The sequence below is a fragment of the Bolinopsis microptera genome, chromosome 3, assembly GCF_026151205.1.
Source record: "Bolinopsis microptera isolate Bmic1 chromosome 3, MBARI_Bmic_1.0, whole genome shotgun sequence".
NCBI lineage: Eukaryota > Metazoa > Ctenophora > Tentaculata > Lobata > Bolinopsidae > Bolinopsis > Bolinopsis microptera.
The window spans coordinates 19,235,689-19,252,970 of record NC_087074.1 but is presented as its reverse complement, the minus strand read 5'-3'; the positions used below and the strand labels follow the sequence as shown (position 1 = coordinate 19,252,970).

Genomic DNA, 17,282 nt, shown 5'->3' with positions numbered 1-17,282 from the left:
TAATGTTTAGATTAAATTCAATCCCTGACACAACAGTCGGCTCAATACATTTAATACAATTTTCGCTCTTTATAAAAGGTTCTTAGCAATGTTTTTGAAGCATTAAGAAAAATGGGTTAAAATTTGATCATGTAACTTCCATATTCTTACTTTAATCAGAGGAATTCATGGCTACAATGAATCAGATTAGGAGTGTTACCGGATCATAAATAAATATTTAATAATCTCAAACAAAACTTTAAAATTGTACACTTTTAAGACATAAATCAGCAGTTCATAGTGTTTTTAAATAATCCATCATTATTCCGAAACAGCTCGACTAAGTTGCTATAATTCCCGGTATCTTTCAACTCAATATTATAACGAAACAACGTAAATACAATAGGCAATCAAGTTAACTATAATGATGAATCTGACATTTAACATCTTAGGATAAAGGAACAGAAATATAAATTCTAAGAATCTGAGAAGCTATCTTTAACCGGACATTACTCTCACGAAAATTATGTTCACAAGAATATAAAAATTCAACACTTTGTTCCCCAAAGATTTCGTAGTTTATCTGCTTACCTTACTGATGATTACAAACCTATTGTCACTGTGATTGTTCGATTGAGTTTTTATACAAAATGTTGTTAAAATTCCAATCCTAAACGCGGGCTAAAAACCAATTAAATTATAAATTAAAATCACTGCAAAGTTCAGCTCTTAGCCTTCCCACTTCCTGATTCAGGTTCACACTCTCTGATGTGAGAAACGAAGGTTGATTCCTTGTTGTAGACTTTCCCACAAGTTGCGCAGCAGAACGTGGGTGGGGCCGAATCGTGCTGCTCTTGCACGTGCTCAATCAGATCGTCTGCACGTGGAAAGTGCTTCTCACAGCTCTTACATAAATAGCACTTCCGACCGTTCACCACAACACTGTGACATTTGAGGCGGTGCCGAGAGGCGTTCTTACAGGAATTAAATTTCTTGCAGCAGAAATCACACTGGAAAATCTTTGGTTTTCGGTGTACTTTAAGGTGGTTTTCGAGGAGAAGACGCTGGTTGAAAACTGCGTGACATTCCGGGCACTCAGCCTTGACATTCTTCTTGGAGCTAGACTCATAGTTACTTCCGGGTAACTTGCTCTCTGCACATCCTCCGTAGTAGCCAACATTTGAGAAATTGTGTTCCAATTTGGAATGGTACCACCAAGCTAAGTACACTGTAAATCCAGTGTTGCACAGGATGCAGGCATATTGGCGCTTTGGTCCATGAACGCTTTCTCCAAACATTTCGTCTGGTATTTCAGGACTTGTACTAGTCAGTTCGGGAGTGTTAGGGGACGTTGAATCTGCTGAAGATACCGCCAACGTGCTGCTAGTACTGGCAGCAGAGTTTTTGAAACCTAGCTTCTGTTTCTTAACAACACCGTTTGTCAATGATTCTCCAGGTCTCTTGATTCTGATAGCTGGGTAGATCGCCTCAGCTCCGTCCTCTGAAGAAGGCGGCTCTTCCTCATCTTCCATATCACTCAAACCGTGATCTCTGTCACCTGTTAGTGCCCCAAAATCAGACTCATCGGAATCATCACTATCACTGTCGTCTTCATCAGATGAAATTTCATCGACAGCATCTTCGGGGGTGATGAAGTGGGAGAGGAACTCTTTGTGGTAGTTCGTATCGTGTTCCTCGTGAGCATGGAGCAGCATCTCCGGGACATTCTCGAAGTCGATCTTACAAAACTTGCATTTGGCACTTTCAATCCACTCCGGTTTTCGTTCACAGATCTCCAAAGAAAGTCCAACATCAACAAGCAGCCCCTCGATAAATCCTGGGCTCCTGGAAATATTGGAGCGGGGACTAGCAGGCTCCGATATCGAGATTTCAGCATTCTCCAACTCATTCAGAATGGGCTCACTGTCCTCTGGGATTTTTGTTTCTGTCACCGAAGTCTCGACAACCACACCCTCCACCAAATCATCTGGGTTCACATGTCGCAAGGGTTGCGCGTTCTGGTCAAAGTTATGGAAAGTCTCCATGTAGTTTTTCGTCCTGTCACCAGAGATCTTGTGAATATTGGTGAGATGTCTTTTGACATTGTTGTAGTTCTTGAACTGAAACTTCTGGTTGCACAGGGTACACTTGAAGCCCTCTTTAAGATGTTGCTTACAGTGGACCGTGTACGATCGAAGCGCTCTGAAAGGTAACTTGCATTCCTGGCAGTAGTAAGGGGCATTTTCCTCCTTGATCTCGTGATGTCTGCAAGGGTTCTCAGTGGTGCAGATCATTCCTCGGCTGCATTTTGGAGGCAGTCTCGGCTCTCTGGGTGGTGGCGGTTTCTCAGGCTCCTGCTTTGCATTAGGAGGAGGCACGATTGTGATCGTTTTGTGGCTCCAGGTTTTCTTATGCCACTTCATCTGCTTTTTGTCCTCAAACACACAATCACAGTCTAGACATACAAAGTTCTTTTTTGTCTCCGGGGATGACTCACCATCGACACGTTCACCTCCAAAACTGGCTTTTGAGTGATCTGCATTAGAGTTGGGGTTATTCAACATTTTCTCGGCGATCTCTTTGTGCTGAAGGGATTTCTTATGGTTCCACAGTTGTTTGTAAGATTGGAAGTCGATGTGGCACTCATCGCAAGAGTAGTATACTTCCATGTATCCCGGATCATACTTCTTAGCAAGTTGGATGTGAGATAAGGTTCTCTTGTGGTTGTAAAGCTGTTTGTGGGATTTGTAAGTAAGGTTACACAGTTCACAGACGTACGGACCTGCAATCGGGACACCAGGCGTTCTTTTCTTGTTGCTTACATCCAAAATAGATTGACTCTTATCCGGGGTAGCGAAAGGTGGAAGATTTTCTGCTTCTTCCGTCCTAGAAGAAACAATAGATTCATCTATCTCTTCAAGTGCATTTGTGGAAAAGTCTTGAGGGTGGTCAACGAGGGAATAACTTGAATCCATCTCTTGTTTGATTGGGGTGCTTGTTTGATGAGGAGTTTCAGTTGCTACCTCAGAATGATCATCTTCAATGATAGGCTTGGTCTCTGTAAACGGTTGTATTGATACCGACACGTCATTATCAGCTAGTTTTGACAAAACTGACAAGTTCCCACCCATGGGGTCTGACAAGATTTCAGACAAGGCATCTGGAGACCTCAGAGTACCTACACGGGGCTGAGGAAGCTGACGGAGAACGATCTCTGCGATGTTAGTTCGTCCATCATGGGCGATCTTCTTATGCCAATGGAGCTGCTTCTTGCAGTTGTATCCCTGATCGCACTGATCGCAGAGATGTTTGCCATGACTCACAGCGGTAGGTCCTTTAGCTAACAACTCCATTGCTAGGTGTCTCTTAGTATGTTTGTGCCAGTAGAGTTGCTTGTGGGACGCGAAGTTCAGTTCGCAGACATCACAGTACATCGTTTCAGTTCCACTTCCAGAGACTGGCTGGGGATCTTCAGACCGAGAATTACTGACATCAGTGACTGAGACAGTGTTTGGGGATCTAGCGACCATGGACGGAGTTCCACTAAGAGCCGACACTGACTTTGTGATCTCATGCTGTGGCGCAAGGGGTGCTGTTGCAGGTATCTTTCTTGGAGGGGATATTTCCTTCTTTGGCACAGGAACGATGCAGTTTTGTCTAGAGTATTCTGAATAAGGCATGGTTAGCATCTTTGCAGGGATGATGTTTGCATAAGACTCAGGTCTAGGTCTTTTCCTTGTATTGTAGCTATGCGGTGAGATTGGGAGTGAAGGACAGAGAGCACCATCAGTAGTCGACTTCATCGGAATTTCCATAGGCAGATTCTCAAGCTCGTCCAATGCACTCTGGTTCATACTCTCACCCATCTCGTTCTCCGACTCATTGTCAAAAGCCTCTTGGTGGTCCTCTGTAATGGTGACAACGGGAGGGACTGATTTACCTTCCGAGGGCTGTATCTCAGAGTTCTGTCTAGATCTATCAGAAGAGGAACTGTTTTCAAGGAGTGAGTACAGGGCATTGTCTTGAGAATTTGAGTTTTTGATCTTGAATCTATCACGACAAGCCTTTCTGTGCTTCTGGAACTTTCCCTGTGAAGAAAAACTCTTGTCACACAGTTCACAGTAGTCTGCCACGGCGTCACTTCTAGACGCAGTGTTCGATTCCAAGGCAGCTATATACTCCTCAGCTGCACCATGAACCAGTAACAGGTGGTTCTTCAGAGTGGCCATGTCTTTGAACTTGAAATTACAGAGACTGCAGGGCTTTCCTCCAAGGATATGAGCTTTTGTGTGAGAGTTTAGATTAAACTGGTTGTTGCAGAGCTTCAAACAAACAGAACACTTGAAGGTGGAACTGTTGAATGGAGTCTCGTTAAGGTGTCTGGAGGGGTCGTTTGGAAGGGCGTGGGTGTTCATGTGGTTCTGAGTTATGTGCTCCTTCATATCACGGAATGTACCAGACTTGGCTTTGCAGAAGATACAGTTGAACTGTTCAACTGATCTGTGGATCAGATATGCCCATCCAAGGATTGTTGGGTCTCAACGGTAATGTTGCAGAACCCGCAAATATTTTGAATGTCAACAGTGGATTGTGCGAAGGTGAAGGCATCGTTTCGATGCATCTCAATGTGAAACTTGAAGCTTCTGAATTCTCCATACTGTTCGTCGCATAACGTGCAGGTCCACTCTTCGTTGGGTTCATCGCTGTGAACTCTCCAGTGATCCTCAACATGATGGGTGATGGTGAAGAGGAAGAAGCACACCTGGCAAGGAAATATGATCTCCGACTCTGGAGATATCCTCGGGGGAGGAGGCTCGTTCATCCCAACAACATTCACCCTCTTGAAGAAGTGTCCGAGTTGTGTAACCTCTCGATGCTAGCTACTCGCTCAATGTCGTCACTTCCCAGCTCGACCGGTCCATCTTCCTGGTTGTTATAAAGGGGTGGTTTCGCAGAATGTGGGATTTGATGCCACCGATGGTTGGCACTGTCTTATCACAAAATATGCAGACAAAGTGATCCCACTGTCGGTGTTCGATGAGATGCTTCTTGAGGATCATACTTGTTACTTCAGCATCGCAGAACCTACAGTTTCTCACCAACTTAGAGGTTTCTTTAGGAAACACGGAGGAGGGCTGCCGAAGTGACTCATCAGAGAAAGTCAGTGACTTGTTACAGGAAGTGTTCAAGAAACTCTCATCATTGCCAGAATTAGGGGTAGCTGGAGCGGATGCAGGGACAGGAGAACTTGAGGCTGAGAGGACATCATGACTGTGTTTCATGTGTAGGCTCCGCTGGTAGAGTGTCTCGAACGTTATCTCACACCACTTACACTTGTATGGCTTCTTGTGGTAAGCGAGGTGGTACACCGCAATGTGTTGGATTAAAGACTCCTTGTTTTTAAAGGAGGAAAAACAGTACAAGCAGTTTATCTCAACTTCATTGTGGATGTAACGGTCATGTTTGTTCTTCAGCTCAAGAGAAGGGAAGGATATGTTACATTTCGGACACAAGTTACTTTCTTCTTTCAGAGACTCAGCTGACTTCTCTGGAGTGACCGTCACTGGTTTCAGGGGGGAAGCAGTGCGGTTTGTGATGTTGGCAACATCGCTGGAATGGAACTCCTTCATATGAGAGCACCTCTTGGGGATTGATGTGAAGTGGGCATCGCACCAGCGACACTTGAACAAGCTTTTAGACCCACTGTGTTCTGTTTTAATGTGTTTGGTCAGCTCGGTCCTATTCAGGATCGGTATGAAGCAGTAGAAACACACAATAGACTGGTCGTTGTGCACAGACTTCTCATGTTTCCGCTTTATCTTCGAGTTTTTGAATGTCTTCTGGCAGAACCTACACATAAGAGACAAACCGTCGAAATCAGTGAGTTTGGGACTGATGTAAGAGGGTTTCTCAACTGGGGGACTTGGTTTCTCTGTGTTATCAGAGATTTCCGGGTGATCGCTAAGATGGACATTCTCAAGGTGGCCTAGTGCAATAGGCGGGGTTGGCGAGATCTTGGTGCACAGTATGCACTGGAAATTGATACCATGAGGTTGGGAACCGATGATGGTAAACATTTTCAAGAGTATTATCTTGTTGGCCTCGCGATGAACGTCTGCACAATGAAGCTGAAGATCCGTGTAGGAAACAAAACAAAGCTTGCAGAAGAGGCAGGTCACATTGATTTCGTTCACCTTGGTCTCTTTATCTGGAGACAGTTCAATCGGTTTCACAATCACTGGTTCTGGCTTCTCTTCCACTTTGATTTCTGTAGGAACCGGGGTTGATCTCTGGCTGGAAGGTTTTTTCTTTTCAGGGAGGTCATCTTCAGAGAATTCGAGTTTCTTGGACGACCTCGATGATGTTCTCTTTTCTTTCGGTTCATCTTTAATCCTGGTAGGTTTAGGAGACGATTGTTCCCTCTGCTTTTGGATTACAAGCTGGGCTGAAAGTTGCGCTGACAGCTTTGCTGAATTGAGCAGACGTTCTGAAACTTTCATTTTGCCATGCACTTTTTGCATATGCTTCAGGAAGTTGGACTTCTTATAAAAGATGCTCTTGCACATTTCACAAGACCACGGCTCGTGCAATTCAGCTGCTTCAGTCTTGGTGCGGTTCCTGTGCTTCTCCGAGGTGTGACGATGAAGAAGCACTCGGGTCTTGAAATATTCCCCGCAGTGCGAGCACTTGAAGTTCATGTCAGTTGAGGCTTTAGGTATGTGACTTTTCTGAAAATGCTTTTTGAGCCGAGCTTGAGAATTGAATGTTTTCTTGCATTTTAAACAAGAAAATATTCCCTCGTCTTTCTTCAATATGTCATCCATATTAATCCCCGGATGCATGTGAGCGATGTGTTGCCGCAAACCGAAGGTGTTGGAGAAAAGCTTGCTGCACACTTTACACTTTTGGAAAAAGAAGGACTTTTCTTCAGTGAAGTTATAAAACTCGTCCAACTGTTTCCGCTCAACTTCGTCCTGATGCATACCGTCGGAGAGGAAGTCATATTTTGCAGACATGCAAGGATCCGTGACCAATACGGTATCGTAACCGATGGGATCGTAGAAATGATCACAATCAGTCATCTCGATAAGACAGTCAGTGAAGGACCTCTGACTTGACCAGCTTTTCAGCAGAACAGATAGTTTGCTACGTTGGATTGCGGGGAGTTTAGAGATACTCTCAGCAGCATCCTTGTGAACGAGGCCCAAGTTATGGAGCACAGATGAGAAGTTGTAGTCACTTTTATTCCATACAATTCCCTCCTGAATGCTCGCATCTAGAGCAGTAAATTCTTGTTCTGGAAGATAAGTGGGTCCATCTGGTTTAAACGCGTCAACAGACTCGTCAGGAGGGACATAGAAATACTGCCCAGCTCCGTCAGTGTACTCGATGAGCTCTTCCTTTATTATTGGTGTAGATGATATCATAGAGAGGGTTGAATCATGACGTTGCATTCCATTATATGCATCTGAGTCCTGGCTGAGTGAAGACATGCTGTCTTCCTGAGTGAAACTGAAAAAGTCATCAACTCTAGCTGAGGAAGCAATGGATCCAAGGGAGTTGTTCCTGGAGAAGGAGGACTTGTTAATCGACATCACTTCTTCTTCGTCTTGTGAGGAACATCCCGGATTCGCATCATTGCTTTGATATACCGGCACCTTGGAATCCTGCATGGCAGTTTCATCATTTAAAGTGAACTCTCCTTCATCAGCAAATATCTCTTGAACTGTTTTAACCGAGACTCCCTCCACTACCTCTTCTTCCTCCACTACCTCCATAGTCTCGCTCATCTGTTCTGACACGGCAGGGGAATCATCAGACTCAACAATTCTAACAAAACCACCATTCTCCAAAGCTAAAGGTGTCTTCACTTTCGTCTCCTCCAGTGTCTTTACCGAAACTTTCGGTTCGACGACCTTCGTTGCGTAAATTGAATGTCGATGAGGAGTGTGCTTGTTTGATTTGACACTATTAGGAGGAGTATCAATGAAGCCATCATAACTTTCAAACATATCCTCAGTCATTTCCTCAACCTCCTCTTCCACAACCTCCTGCTTCTTCGCACCCTCTGTTCCATCCTCGTCCTGAGAGGATCCTTCAAAAGCTGAAGACGAACCCCTCTCTTCACTAAACTCCGGATCACTTTTGTCCTCCAGAGTATCTTGGTAAACTGACTCGGGGGAAGAAGGAGCGGACTCAGTGTAAGCTGACATGAGCAGGGACAGTCCTGAGGACCCGGACACCTCCATTTCTCCCACGACCTGAAGAGGAAGAGACGTTAGTAATAATTGCTGAGTAAGACTATTATGTAAATTAGACTGGAAGTATGGGGTAAATAAGACGCGTGACGTTCTGAACCAGATGCAATGTATAAGTGCGGTGGGTACGGAGTCACAGAAAGTTCATTACTCTTATTACTATCAGATGACAAGTTGATAATGCAACGACTTTCAGTATTATCGATGTTTAATTTAAAAAACAAAAGAGGGTGAATTTTTGCAAATGAATAACTCATCAAGCTGGAACTTAATTCATGGCCCTTTATCTTATACACACAATGTGTTGGAATCTTATTTTGTAAAGTTACAATATTGAATACTCCATTATGCTGACGACCAGCTCAACTAACCCCAGCCATCCTGCCTAACGGTCACAAAACTTCTATGAGGGTAATTTATATTTAGACATCATGAATTAACAGGACACTCAGTGTAAGACATTAACCTTATTATAAGTTAAACACAAATATCATGTAAGGCAACGTTATATACTACGCTGTTGGATAATCCAACCTAAAATTGCCAAAAGGCTGCGAATTTAGCGAATTGTTCAGCTTAATTGCTTTTGTTTGGGTAAATATTTGCCGCACATAAAAAATCTAGGCATATGCGGAATCGCACTATTAACAAAATATTATCGAACCTACATGTTACCTCTGTAATGTAATCTGAACTTTTACAGCATGAATTTGTCAATAATAATTATGTTGTCCAATGTCCAGAACAGGAATTTGTCAGTAGGCCAGTTTATCGACCAATAAATGTCGCACTGAGAAACGTGGCAGTGACAAGAGGTTATTATTTCTGGCTCATAGAATCGAATTAATTTTTTTCTTTCAAAACCTAGATGCTAATACAGTACTAGAGAGACCGAGTCAAGGTGCATACATTTTCCCGGCTATAAACCTAGATAAGATGTGTACTGTGCAGTTTTTGATTAGGAGTTAAGAGTTAATCTACAATAATGGACAAACTAATAGACGAAAAATATGAAAGCGAATTTGGTGGTACAACTATGACGCACATCCAGCAGATATCATCAACATTTAGAGATAATGTAATGGCCACTTAACTCATCCACTTTTGAAATTCCGGGGATGAATGGTGAATAATGTCGATCCCGGACAACATTTTCTTCTACTAAAAATAGATTCCCCGTCACCACAAGCAGTCAACAACATCTGGCAATGACAAGCATGGGCGTAGGCACATGAGCGTAAATCTACTGGACGGCTCCAGTCTCTCTCACTCCGCCGTGAAGTCCTAAGGTAGGCCTAGGCCTACATAATATGTCAAATTGTAACTATTTTAGCTACGACTTTATGGCATTTCTCGGAAAATTGAGTAAAGAACATTTTACGTAATGGAGAAAAATGACAAAATCGTTTATCTTTTCGCCCCGCGGAAAAACTGCAGAAACACTGGAGAAAACTTCACTGAGTTGCCGACGGGCACCGTAAAATTGTGTCTAAAATCTAAATTGAGGGATACTATTTAGTATTTATTTTGATATGCTATTTTGGTACCTGGTTAGTGGTTATGGGGTGGAGTTTGAGGATTGGGTGAACAATTTTTTTAACGGCGAGGTGCTGATGGTTGGGAGGGTTTTCTGGCCAATAAAAATGGTTACGTGATGAAATCCACAATTTTGTGACAATTGGTGGATGGTACGGGTATTGTTGGGGAGGGCTAACCTAATTATGAACCCTTGCCAAAATTGTTGTTAGGAAAGCACAAATTGCTAGGAAACGGTTTATCGCCGGAATTTGACTTAATTGCTCTTCTTAAATAGGACGCACGCCAAATATTTGTGATCTCGCTTCAGAATGTCAACATGCCATTTCATTTCTGTGCAGCGAGGTTTACATCATAAGTTCACCGCAAAGCAACACAGTTAATGATGTATTCTGTCCACCGTGGATAGCCCCCCTTTACAGGACAAAGATTAAAGATGCCAATGTTATCTTACCATGGTCAGGCAGTGTACAATGTATAATATACTATACATTGTGCACTGGGAATATTTTCATGGGTACAGTATATAAGTATGTTATACAAGACGTTGCCAACGTTTTGACGTGTTATTCATGGGCTGATAGTAAGAGAGCCGGTGTTGAAGCTTATATCTACTGTTTGTGATCATTACTGATCACTATAGGTGTTAAAATATACTGTCTCATTTCCAGGATGAATTAAGAGAATATGTTAACTAAGTTTATCTAGTATCAGTTGCTTTCAAATTCATTATTTGCTAGAATAGTGAACGCGAACGATATCCCAATGAGCGGAAAACTATGAACTGCCAAGTGAAAATTGAAACGGCGTCATTAGTCATTACATGGTACATCTTCCGAATTTTGGATTAGACCATCATAATATGTACGTTATTGATATTTATGAGAAAGTTAGATATTTGAGCAGCTTACAGTACACATACAGGGCAAGTTACAGAGGTTAGTTTCACATTACGTGAGTGTACTGCGATTTGAAGTTAGTACTTACTTTTGCAGTAAAATGTATCAAGCATGGATACTGGATAGTAGCTTTAAAAGTGAATTTCAGCAGCCACATTTTCAATAATAGTCGTTGAATTAATATTACGTGTTTAAAAATTGTCGCAATATAAATAAAACTAAGCACTACAAGTTATACCTTACAAGCCCTGGCAACTCCCATTTTGCATCAGTATCAGTACTTACAGTTAACAGTATACTTAAAAACTGTTAGACTTAAGAACTGGCGAGGTGTTGCGAATTTGTCCATGCAGGCATGAACGCGATATGTGAATTTGACTGTTTTTCGCAACGCTGCATGCTAATAGGCTAATCGCAGTCTGGCGTCAAAACTAATTTTCAGTCAGTGCACTCCCTATCAGTCTGCAAGTCCGATTCTGTTGACATATGTGGGCTTGTAATGGATATTGTTTTGGACAGTTCACTTGAAAAGAGATTACGTTCGTGCAAGTTTTCGTCGGAGTCAATTCTCCATCCCAATTTCCGTATGAAGGAGATGTTTAGGTCTGTTCCATAGCAAATCGTTGACAAGTTATGTTTTAAATCTCTTAAGAATACCCTTTGAAAGATGCCGGCCAACTCTAGTTTAACTGTGCATGTGGTCGAGACCAATAATAGGCCAATTCACCAAAAAACTTTTCTCGCTGATTGTCTGAAACTCAGTCAAGAAGCTGGCGTGACAAAAGGTTTCGACGAGCAGCGATATGGAGTGACTTGTTTCTGATGAATTATTACTATCGGTTGTATACAACGGCTCCTTAATTACGAGGACTGGTTCAATCTGGGCCACATGTTCTTCAAACTAACAACAACAACAATAACTTTAGAATATACTTGTTACATCAAAATATCGTGATTAACGTTCACACTAGATCGGCGAGCTTAATTACCTTTGAATCTTATATGGATGAGAAATGAAGCAATTCCTGGTCGTCCTGCTCCGCCACCTGGATAAATAATGTTGATATTTTGCTCTTGAAGAAATCAATCTGTGTAGGATTTAAATATTTGACCTTACAACATGCAGATAATCCATGTAATCGTTCACAGTCCTTTGTCTCCACGAGTAAGGAATATGCTGAATGTTTTACATAGCAGCAACTGTCAGAAATGCATTCTAAGGACTAGCGAAGTAGCACTTACGGGAGAGCAACAGTCTTCAGCAACCAACGTATCTGACCGTTCTCTTGTATGCTATTTTCTCGACATCAGCTGTTCAAGTAGAAGATTGTTAGAACGACACGTGACAAATAAATATGCAGACACGTGACTAACGCGCGTCGTGCGCGTCGTCATACTCGAAGCGCACTGCTCAATACTTTATTTACAAATTGTAAGGAAATGTCGAGTCTACCGAAATTGCTTTATTGGCGAGCTCTATTCTCTAACCGGTCGTACTGCGTCCATTATGCTAAATTTAAAGATGATCTTCGAAGAATTGTATGATGCTGAGACTAAGACTTCGCGATTGAATGCCGGTGAATGTAAATTAGTGAAGTACTGATACGGAACACTTTAAATGCTGAGATGACAATATTCCGACTGGAACTGAAGATCAGTTTCTAGAGTCACCGAAAATACGACTTATATTACTAATAAATTATAAACGGTGAAGCAGAAACTGCCCCAATTTCTACGGCTTACTCACCAAATGGCATGTTAACGTGAAATGTAAATGATTCAGAAGGAAAGAACGATAAATACAAACGTTGTTTTTTATGGATAGAATTAGTAATAGGTTTTTGTATAACAACCGAACGAACCTCTCAGCAAATTAAATCGACGAGCCAAACATAAGAAGTTAAATGAAATTTTGATAGAATCATGAACATGTTGCCAAACTTTAAACGTTTCATTCGACGACATCTTCAACTTTCAGAACACCTTGCTATAATATCTGTACTTTTTGGAGAGCAGCTCTATATAATATCTGTTTCCCCGACCTACGCTACATGACTGTATACAGCACAGAATCATCACTAAGGATACCTCTCTCTCTCTCTACACACTAGAAATAGAAAGCAGTAGAGACTCCCTTCTGTTAAAAGGGGCCACCCCATGATAACAATAACATACACCCAGCATCCCGTCCACCAGTGTAACAAACTATAAATTCCACCGCATTAGGCTCCCATATACTCGCATGTGGTAATCCCGTTGGGTCAGTTTCAGGACAATTGAAACGGAGAATTGTGAGCCCCTGTTGTTACTACTGATTCGGGACGTACCATGTATAAAATATTCATAGCTCAAAATTATAAGGACCCGTGTTTCCAAAACAAAAGAAGTAAGGTGTTGAATGTTAAATGGAACAAAGGAAGCAAGCTCTCTTGACTGTGTTGATCATGACAAGCCATGAGATGGGAGGCTGCAGACTTTACCTAGTTCCGCCGTTATTACCTGTTATAACAGTACATGTTGCGGTAGAGAAAAGTAAGCCGTCTCTAGATTGGCTCAGGTTACAATGTGCGGTATATGGCGTATGGGAACACCTCTTGAAATATTAGTTCTACAGGGCGCTGTACATTCCGACAGCGGCACATCCTGTCATTTGTAGCTTGGTGGTGTCGGTGTGCCTATTATAATAGGAATCAGAAGAAGTTTCTTCAGCCTCATTCCTACTGCATGTCTGGAGACGATATAGCGCAGAGTGAAAATCTGTGTGATGATTCACATTCCTCGCCATTGGCATGGTAGTATAAAACAAATAGTTCTACACGGCCAAACATTTGTTGTTTGTGTTAGAGCGACCAAATTTAGTTCATCACTTAAATTTGATTTTTTGAATAAACAAACATTGATTTGTGGGGACCAACTAAAGAGACTGATATAATTTGATGATGTGGCCAGTAATTCAAAATTAATAGAAATATACCCATCCTATTTTCCAGTACCTGGTTCCAGTACCTGGTTCCAGTACCTATTTTCCAGTACCTATTTCCCAGTACCTGGTTCCAGTACCTGGTTCCAGTACCTATTTCCCAGTAGGTACCTATTTCCCAGTACCTGGTTCCCAGTACCTGGTTCCCAGTACCTGGTTCCCAGTACCTATTTTCCAGTACCTGGTTCCAGTACCTATTTCCCAGTACCTGGTTCCAGTCGCCGTATAACGTCACAACAAACCGTTGGACACAAGCTCCGATGTGCACCGTACCCCCACAAGAACAGCTAGAGCAATGTACACGGCGAACATGTACTGCAGTGGGCTGGAGCGGAAGTGTTAAACTCAACATGCATGAAAAGGGTTTGGAATGCGGCCCTGCCTGGCTCTCCTCAGCTGAACTTCATTATTAATACACCATTTCCTGGTAGATAGCGGCCAGATGGATGACATGTCTTCAGACTCTCCCTCCCTCCCTTGCACTATTCTCCCTCACTCAAACACTCTCTCTCTCTCCCTCGCACTATTCTCCCTCACTCAAACACTCTCCCTCCCTCCCTCGCACTATTCTTCCTCACTCAAACACTCTCTCTCTCTCTCCCTCGCTCGGTAACTAAGAACAGTTCATTTGTCATCCACCCCATCTGACTCCCTTGTTCCAGACACGGAACAAGTTAACGCTCTCCCTCGCTCAGCTCCAGGCCCCAACTTTCAGTGAGAGAGAGAGTGAGAGAGAGAGAGAGAGAGAGAGAGAGAGAGAGAGAGAGAGAGAGAGAGAGAGAGAGAGAGAGAGAGAGAGAGAGAGAGAGAGAGAGAGAGAGAGAGAGAGAGAGAGAGAGAGAGAGAGAGAGAGAGAGAGAGAGAGAGAGAGAGAGAGAGAGAGAGAGAGAGAGAGAGAGAGAGAGAGAGAGAGAGAGAGAGAGAGAGAGAGAGAGAGAGAGAGAGAGAGAGAGAGAGAGAGAGAGAGAGAGAGAGAGAGAGAGAGAGAGAGAGAGAGAGAGAGAGAGAGAGAGAGAGAGAGAGAGAGAGAGAGAGAGAGAGAGAGAGAGAGAGAGAGAGAGAGAGAGAGAGAGAGAGAGAGAGAGAGAGAGAGAGAGAGAGAGAGAGAGAGAGAGAGAGAGAGAGAGAGAGAGAGAGAGAGAGAGAGAGAGACAATGACACAAACATTCTAACATTCCAGAAAGAAGCTCTCTATCGGGTGAGAGTGCGATATCAAACTGCTCACATCATCACACGACACCTCCAGCCAACACACGGACAATAGACCTCGTGGTGGCCCAGCTTTACGTGTAACCACGCGGTCTACTCTATAATACGAGGCTGCCCTCAACTGGGAGAGAGGGAGAGAGAGAGAGAACTGAGAGCTCTGTATACCCCGCTAATTACATTGCGCTACACAGTCAGAGACAACAGCCAGAGCTGGAAATTGAGCATATTATGTAACTCAAAGAAAAAGACATTATATTTGGAGGGGCCTGGTCGGGAGATGATGACCTGACGCGGACTGGTCTTTGTGTTGGGAGGAGAGAGAGAGGGAGAGAGGGAGGGGGTGGAGAAAGAGAGAGAGGGTGCTGTAGCAGTCCAGTAATAGAGTGCTGAGAGACTCTTTTGTGCTCCAAGATAACAGTACACGTTGTGGTAGCGTGGTGCTGCTGTGGGGTAATAGCCTGTGTTTAAGAGGGTATAAAGGGTCCTTGTACTGGAATGTGAGGTTGTAACCCTGCGGCTGGCTGGAACGTGGGTATCAGGTTGGGACCTTGGGGTTGAAACGGGGGGAATCAGGAGAAAATCGGATCTGCTGAACTTTTAAAGCGAGCGAAAAGTCTCACACTGCTTCAGTGCAGAGACGGTTTTACATCCATCACATTCACTACACTTCATTAAGCATTTCTACACCACGTAATACAATTCATCGTAATTACATGAACCCGCAACATGTATTCTCATATAAATTAACAATTTGCCATTCAAATTATGACAGGTAGCAGTGATAGCTAATTTGAATCCCGGAGAACATTCCATAAACACTCGCTAGGTCGTAAAACATTACGTGGAAATTATTACATTGCATTAGATGAAGTCTATCCAGCAGAACGTGTGTCTTTCTGGGTGTCAAATTGATTTGCCACCCACCCGGTAATACGCACTTGCAGACAATTATCAATAGCTACTGCTGTATAACATCTTTGTGGCATGGTGAATGGTCTCATCTTCGAACAATGCACTCTGTGGCAGATCTCTTTAAAAATTAGTGTTTTTTCAATGTTACGAAACGTCCCATGTACAGTGTAAAGTGTGTGATGTTGTACTGTTCTGCTATAACACTCGGCACAAACTGTTAAAGTATTTTTAGCATCTCAACGTGTTCTGACAATCAATTGAAATTAATTTCTATTCGAGTGTGCATTTTTTTAGTTTTCTATCGGTTAGTTTGATAACCCAGAATTGTGCTCATCGGTCTAAATTCAATTAAAAAACACGAAAGTGGCCGGATTAGATTTAAGATATCAACAAATCATTTAGTAAAAGCAGTTTTACAAGACAGATTGAGTTTCGTGTTTAGAATGTATGAGGTCCACTTTAAAACTGACAGCAGAAGCACTTCACATAGCCACTTCACCCGATAACGGAGTTAGACTAATTAAATTTTACTATTTTAACCACTATCAGCACTGGATCAGTACTGGTCCGTTTCTACGGATACACAATAAGACCAAGTCAGGACCTTCGAAAATTAGTTCTGTTTAGACGACGATGGTTGATTTTAAATCCATGTTTATTGATCAATAGGAATGCTGTATGATAAATGGAATGTGTAGCCAATACAGACGGAGTGAGGACCATTCTAAAACTTCCGTATTTTTCATTTTTAAATTTGTATGTTATGATTTTTCATCAAGAGACTCGACGATTTTTACAGTTTAAGTCGGTGATTTAATAACATTTTATAAGATCATCTATATAAGGTCTGATGTTCTTTCTTCATTCTACCATGTTCAATGTTCATGACTAAACACTTTTCACCTTGAAAAACCAAGTGTTTCCCCTAAGATCTTTGAGCAATAAGTCAATAGTCAATACCAGTCATGACACAGTCATCAGAGTTTACTCTAATTCACTCTTAGCATGACGTTTAGAACACATCATGAACGTATCGACTTATGAAAACCACGATATGTTCCGGATGCAGATGTTGTCTGGTATTGCTGGTAATATAAGAAGTGTCAAATATGCTAGTTTTAGGAGTTGAAATTATGGAAAAGATTGGGTTATATCTCAAAATGGCCGCTTCTTTAGATCATCAGCTATCATTAATTCGATAAAAAATGCAAGCTACCATAAAAACTTTTAATACAAGATTGATTTAAGCTGATCAGGGTCAGAAGTTAATTACTAAATAATAAAATTTGAAAGGCACAATCGAAAATACATTGTAAAAGCAGCCGACTATCTATCAAACTATATTAATTAGTCATCTAAATATATGAGATAGGTATTCACACCTTGACTCAGAAGCGGGCTGAAAGGAAATTTCCTTGAGGAAACAGAAAGAGGTAGAATCTGTGCAAGATCGGTGAGATCTTGAATTAAGAGGAATTTACAAGGAATTTACAAGGAATTTACAAGGAA

General features: G+C 42.2%; 1 protein-coding gene across 1 annotated transcript; it reads right to left on the bottom strand.

The window, feature by feature from the left end:
- Positions 1-483: 483 nt before the first annotated feature.
- Positions 484-11,985, bottom strand: LOC134813297 (zinc finger protein Xfin-like). Its single transcript, XM_063820986.1, has 3 exons — positions 11,915-11,985; positions 11,662-11,718; positions 484-8,240 (listed from the first exon to the last, which is right to left on the bottom strand). The coding sequence occupies exon 3, from the start codon at positions 4,419-4,421 to the stop codon at positions 702-704; it is 3,720 nt and encodes a 1,239-aa protein (XP_063677056.1). The 5' UTR covers positions 4,422-8,240; positions 11,662-11,718; positions 11,915-11,985; the 3' UTR covers positions 484-701.
- Positions 11,986-17,282: the final 5,297 nt, after the last annotated feature.

What these genes read in the sequence shown, in the direction of transcription:
- LOC134813297 (XM_063820986.1), bottom strand. Translation starts at nt 4,421, where the DNA reads ATGAAGGAGCACATAACTCAGAACCACATGAACACCCACGCCCTTCCA.